Genomic DNA, 2,963 nt, shown 5'->3' on the forward strand with positions numbered 1-2,963 from the left:
TTTTTAAATAGTAAATAAAATATTTGTTAATGTCATTATTAATTTTTTTAATTAATTTAGAAAAATTTATGTAATAATATTAATATTCTAGGTATGCTGGTATTTATTTTTTAAAAAATTTATTATAATTATTATTGTATGATATTGATTTATTATAATTTATTTTAAAATAACTAATAATAAGTATAAAAAATTAAAAATTTATTTATTTATTAATATTTTTTAAGATGCAATATATTATTAATTCTATTCTTATCTTAATTTATTATTTCTAAAATTTTAAAATATTATTTTAATTTATTATTATTAAATTAATAAACAATTAAAATTATTTTTTATTTTAAAATTAATTATTTTTTTAGTTTAATTAAAAAAGTATGCAATGCACAGACGTATTTATTAGTATTATATTAAAATTATATTCTATTTTTAAATATTATTTGATCAGACACATAAAAATAATTATTTTATATAAAAAAATAACTAATAAATGCACTAAATATAAATGAAAATCATTTTATATAATCTACTAGACATTTTTAATATAATAAATATTTTCTATTCTTGTTTATTTTTAAGACCAACAACGGATTAGCATTTGCCTTAAAAAATTCCGAAAGAGGGAGAAAAATGCGCTGGCAAATTGAAACGCATCCACAAGGCAGGAAAAGATCCACAGGAATTACTCATCCCTCACTCGTCTCTCTACCATTGTCCCAAAACCACAGCACCCCCTGTTTTACAAACCCCCCACTTGTTTAACCTGTAACGTGGAACTTTTGTCTTGCTATGTCACATAGCATGTACCCCGAATTACCACAATATCCCTCCTTATTCAAGGAGTATATTTTCTTAATCGAAAACATCCATCCCCGTCTAAACTTTGAAAGAAATGCTAATGGCAGAGTAAATTTGTATTATTTTTTTTTTTACAAATTATAAAAACTAAAGACATGAAAAATTAAAAAATTAAAAATATACTAAAAATTATTATAAAACTAAATGGTGAAAATATCATCACCCTAGGCATAACTCATCGAATGTATCGGGTTCAATGCACACATATTAACTTCAACCCGAGGGACAACAAATTAGGTGCAAAAATTGAAGACCCGCCGTGGCATTGTTGAAAATTATTGACCAAAACAAGGGCTAATCACTAGTCAGCCCCTACAAATATCTCAAAACTCTTATGCAACATTCACAATTACATCGTCATAAAACAGTCCCAAGTCAAGCAAAAGACATTACCAAAACCATGCAGATTCAAACCTGCCACTCCTTCACCACCAGAACTCTTCCACTTGCCAGCCACCGAAAGCACCGCCACCTCATGCGGCCACTGAAATCTGCCATGGCCAGTGCCACACCACCGGTGCTGAAGGCACGGAGGACTCACTCTATGCCGCCGGAAAAGCTAGAGGTTTTCAAGTCAATGGAGGGCTGGGCCTCACAGTGGGTGCTACCACTACTGAAGCCCGTGGAGCAATGCTGGCAGCCACAAAGCTTAGTCCCTGACTCCTCGTTGCCGTTTGAAGAATTCACCGATCAGGTGAAGGCTCTTCGAGACCGCACCAAGGAGCTACCCGACGAGTACTTCGTAGTTCTTGTGGGTGATATGGTCACGGAAGACGCGCTTCCCACTTACCAGACCATGATCAACAACCTGGATGGGGTGAGAGATGACTATGGAACAAGCCCAAGCCCGTGGGCTGTGTGGACCCGGGCCTGGACCGCTGAAGAAAATAGACACGGGGATTTGCTCAGAACGTATTTGTATCTGTCTGGTCGAGTTGACATGGCCAAGATCGAGAAGACCGTTCATTACCTCATTGCAGCTGGCATGGTGAGTAAATTGTTTTTATACTAAAATTTATATTTTTAATTTGATTTTGATTCTCCAAATTCTATCTATTATTCGGGATTATGCATGCATTTTCCTTTTATTCACCTAATGTACTCAATTTTTTTGGTTTTTCCTTATTCTGTAGTTTCCCCTTTACTAGTTTAAAATTAAAATTGATTAATGTACATGAAAGATCCACTGATGATATTAATATTGCCTATATTAAATTGTACACACCAAGCTGAAAGCAAAATATTTCAGTGCCTATAAAAAGTTTGGTTTCTGGTCACATGATAATGGGATTTTCTTGAACAAATTCTGGAGATCTAAATTGAAAATGTTTATTTTTTTTAATGAAATGTGATATTTTAATTATTTTGTTTGGATTTGGTAGGACCCTGGAACGGAGAACAACCCATATTTGGGGTTTGTGTACACGTCATTCCAAGAGCGAGCAACGTTCGTGGCACACGGTAACACGGCTCGGCTGGCAAAGGAGGGGGGTGATCCGGTGCTTGCACGCATATGCGGGACCATTGCTGCGGACGAGAAACGACACGAGAATGCCTACTCCAGGATCGTGAAGAAGCTTCTAGAAGTGGATCCCACAGGGGCAATGGTGGCCATAGGAGACATGATGGAGAAGAAGATCACGATGCCGGCACACCTTATGTACGATGGGGAGGACCCCAGGCTATTTGAGCACTATTCTGCAGTGGCACAACGTATGGGCGTTTACACGGCCAATGACTATGCGGACATTTTGGAGTTTCTGATCGGACGGTGGAAATTGGAGATGCTTGAAGGTTTGACGGCTGAGGGAAAGAGGGCGCAGGATTTTGTTTGCGGGTTACCGCCGAGGATTAGGAGGTTGCAGGAGCGAGCCGAAGAGCGAGCGCGTAAGATGAAGCCGCATGGCGTGAAGTTCAGCTGGATCTTCAATAAGGAGTTGCTTTTGTGATGTGAGCGACGATTAAAGGTCACAAATCTCAATGCATACGGAACTTTGGGCAGTGGAAATGGTGAATGTGATGCTACAAGTTTTGGCATTGAGTTGTGACTTTGTTTTGTTGTTGGGTGTAAAGTAGGAATGGACAATTAATATGGATTGCGTGTC

The 2,963-nt window shown here is 37.0% G+C and overlaps 1 protein-coding gene across 1 annotated transcript; it reads left to right on the plus strand.

Annotated features, from left to right (window-relative positions):
• The first annotated feature begins 1,221 nt into the window (after nucleotides 1–1,221).
• LOC113846443 (stearoyl-[acyl-carrier-protein] 9-desaturase 6, chloroplastic-like) lies at nucleotides 1,222–2,963 on the plus strand. Its single transcript, XM_027474728.1, has 2 exons — nucleotides 1,222–1,846; nucleotides 2,241–2,963. The coding sequence occupies exons 1-2, from the start codon at nucleotides 1,259–1,261 to the stop codon at nucleotides 2,805–2,807; spliced, it is 1,155 nt and encodes a 384-aa protein (XP_027330529.1). The 5' UTR covers nucleotides 1,222–1,258; the 3' UTR covers nucleotides 2,808–2,963.

Source organism: Abrus precatorius, unplaced genomic scaffold (genome assembly GCF_003935025.1).
Source record: "Abrus precatorius isolate BTA unplaced genomic scaffold, Abrus_2018 Scaffold8, whole genome shotgun sequence".
Lineage (NCBI taxonomy): Eukaryota > Viridiplantae > Streptophyta > Magnoliopsida > Fabales > Fabaceae > Abrus > Abrus precatorius.